A 2,360-nucleotide genomic window follows, 5' to 3' on the forward strand; every position below is an offset into this window, starting at 1 on the left:
GCGGGTCTTGAACCCATGGACTCAGGCAATCCACTCACCTCAGCCTCCCAAAGGCACGGGATTACAGGCTGAGCCAGCGAGCCCGGCTGTTTACTTATTTTTCATTCCCACAGACTATAAGGGACCTTAATTGTTTGCTTAGAGCTTGGATGAGCTTGCACTGAGCACCCCAGCCCCGGCTGCTCCCCTCTCCAGCTTGATGCCCCGTCTCGGCCGGGCTTTTGGGGCTGCTCCCAACTTCCCTGGGCTTTGGGCAAGCTAGGGTGGACACTGGTGGGTGCAGGGAGTGAGGCAGGGCTACTTCAGCCCCTCCCATCTTGCAGTTTCTACAAGGCAACAGAAAGACAGACCCGTCTCCTCCGAGGGGCGTCTCTCCCAGCTGAATACAGGCCACCTGCCCAGCCCTACTGAGATGACAAGCCTGCAGGGCAGGTCTGTGGGGCCAGTGATGCATATGGACATGCCTCCCAGAGAGGGCCTCGAGGAACCCACCCGGGGGCCACAGTCCACTGGGCCCACAGACCAGAGCTATAAATAAATGTTTGGAAAGAAGTTTGAGCCGGGTGAGGAAGATGTCCTGGCACAGGAGGATGGAGTAGGGGTGCCTGCTGCTGGCCAAGCAACCCCATCTTACCCCACCCTTTCCCCCGTGACCCTCCAGACCACTCCCAGGTCCACTGAGCAGACCTTCTCTTGGAGAGCAGGTGTGGTTTATAGTCTGAGAATTGGACCTCCAGCCTGTTCTCCTTGGGTGCTGGGGCTTCGGGAGGGCCGGACACTGCACCCAGTGCAGGGAGGGCATCGTAGGCCCTGACTGACCCTGGCGACTGGCTGGGCCGTCTCTCACCCCATCAGCTCTCTCCTGACCTTGGCTAGACCTGGAGTACTGCTGCCTTCCCTGGCTCTAGCCCTGCCTTCTAGCCTGTGTCTTCCGTGCTGTTGGTGTCAAGCTGCACCTCGGAGGTGAGGGTGGTACCTGCCTGTGCTCTCCTGCTTCTGGCTAAGGCAGTTCCCTGCTCCTGGCATGGGGGTCCCAGGGAAGCAGTGTCACCAGTCAGAAGCAACACCCTGCGGCCAGCTGGGAAAGTTTCTTTGCCATCCACAGTTGCTCACCCTCAGGTGGGCTGCTGCAGACACAACCAGGGCCTTAAGGCCAACCCCTGCTGGAGAGACTCAGACCAGGGGCTGCCATGGCTACTTCCCCTATCCTTCCTCCCTAGGAAGACAGCAAAAGTGCACCCACACGGTAAGATGACGAGGTGGGAATAGCATCAGCCCTGAGGCCTAGCCCTTGACTGGTTCCAGCCCTTGCCCAGCTCAATTTGCTTCCTCCCATGCCCCAAAACCTGCAGGCAAGAGACTCACTAAGGGTCTTCACAGATGGGAGGGGACAGAAAAGCACAGGCGGGCTAAGCTCAGGCTGGGGTAGCAACTATAAGAGACAAGACCCCCTCACTGCTGCAGCTCACTCGAATCTCCCAGACTGAGGAGTCTCTCAACCTCTTGAGCTCAGGCTTCAGCCAGGTTCTAGGAAACCCCACCCTGAAGTCGTCAAAGCATTTTCTGCCTCAGAGGCTCCCACCTCAGAGAGAAGCCCAGAGTTGAGGATGGGGCTTCCCCCACCCCCAGTTCCTATCTCCCCCCTCTGACAAGGGAAAGGGACATCTGAGGCAAGAGGCCCACTTTGGGGTGTAAAGAGAGTGACAGAATCGCACAGGAAAGGAAAGAGTGGCAGGAAACAACCCAGAAACGGGTTTCTCGCCCTGACCTGCCATGGGCAAAGGTAGGCGAGCTTGATCTGTCAAGACCTAACGAATCTTCCAGTAATGATGTAACACTTGGGGCTGGACAGGAAGAGAGAAGCTACTTAGACAGTGGAGGCCTGAGTGTTGTGCCCCCGCCCCCCCACCCCAAGCCCATTTCTCCGCAAGCAGGAGGCAGAGCCACACCAGCCCCTCCTCCACTCCAGCTTGGCTCCTGTTTCTCTCCCTCAGCCCCACCCTGGCTGTGAAATGTCAGAAGGTCGGCTCAGTTTCCCTGGTCTACAAGCCAAATTTCACCAGGCTTGGCAGGGAGGAGCAGCCCAGGCCTCCTCACCCAGGCCTTCCCCCACGCCCACAGACGAGCCAGAAGCAACATTCCCCAGGCTGGCCAGGCCAGCCCCCACCATTCCTGCACCTGGGCCTGGCTGCTTGGCCCTCTCACCAGGCTGGGTCCCATATCTGGGCCGACCCCAGCCCAGGCCCCAGCAGCCTCTGGGGATGTCACAGCATGACCACCCACATGCCGACAGGGGCTGCCCCCTTCCAGCCTGGGAAAGCACAGGTGGGTAGGGGCAGAGGCCAGGGCGGGAGGAGTTG

General features: G+C 59.5%; 1 protein-coding gene across 1 annotated transcript in view; it reads left to right on the forward strand.

The window, feature by feature from the left end:
• The window catches only part of QRICH2 (glutamine rich 2), a 21,154-nt gene extending 20,616 nt beyond the window's left edge, over positions 1-538 (forward strand). Inside the window, exon 17 of the mRNA XM_021718374.1 lies at positions 341-538. Within this exon, the coding sequence (XP_021574049.1) occupies positions 341-538 (198 nt within the window). The remainder of the gene's footprint in view (positions 1-340) is intronic.
• Positions 539-2,360: the final 1,822 nt, after the last annotated feature.

This window comes from Carlito syrichta, unplaced genomic scaffold (genome assembly GCF_000164805.1).
Source record: "Carlito syrichta isolate Samal-C Ts95f unplaced genomic scaffold, Tarsius_syrichta-2.0.1 Scaffold312140, whole genome shotgun sequence".
NCBI classification, from domain to species: Eukaryota; Metazoa; Chordata; class Mammalia; order Primates; family Tarsiidae; genus Carlito; species Carlito syrichta.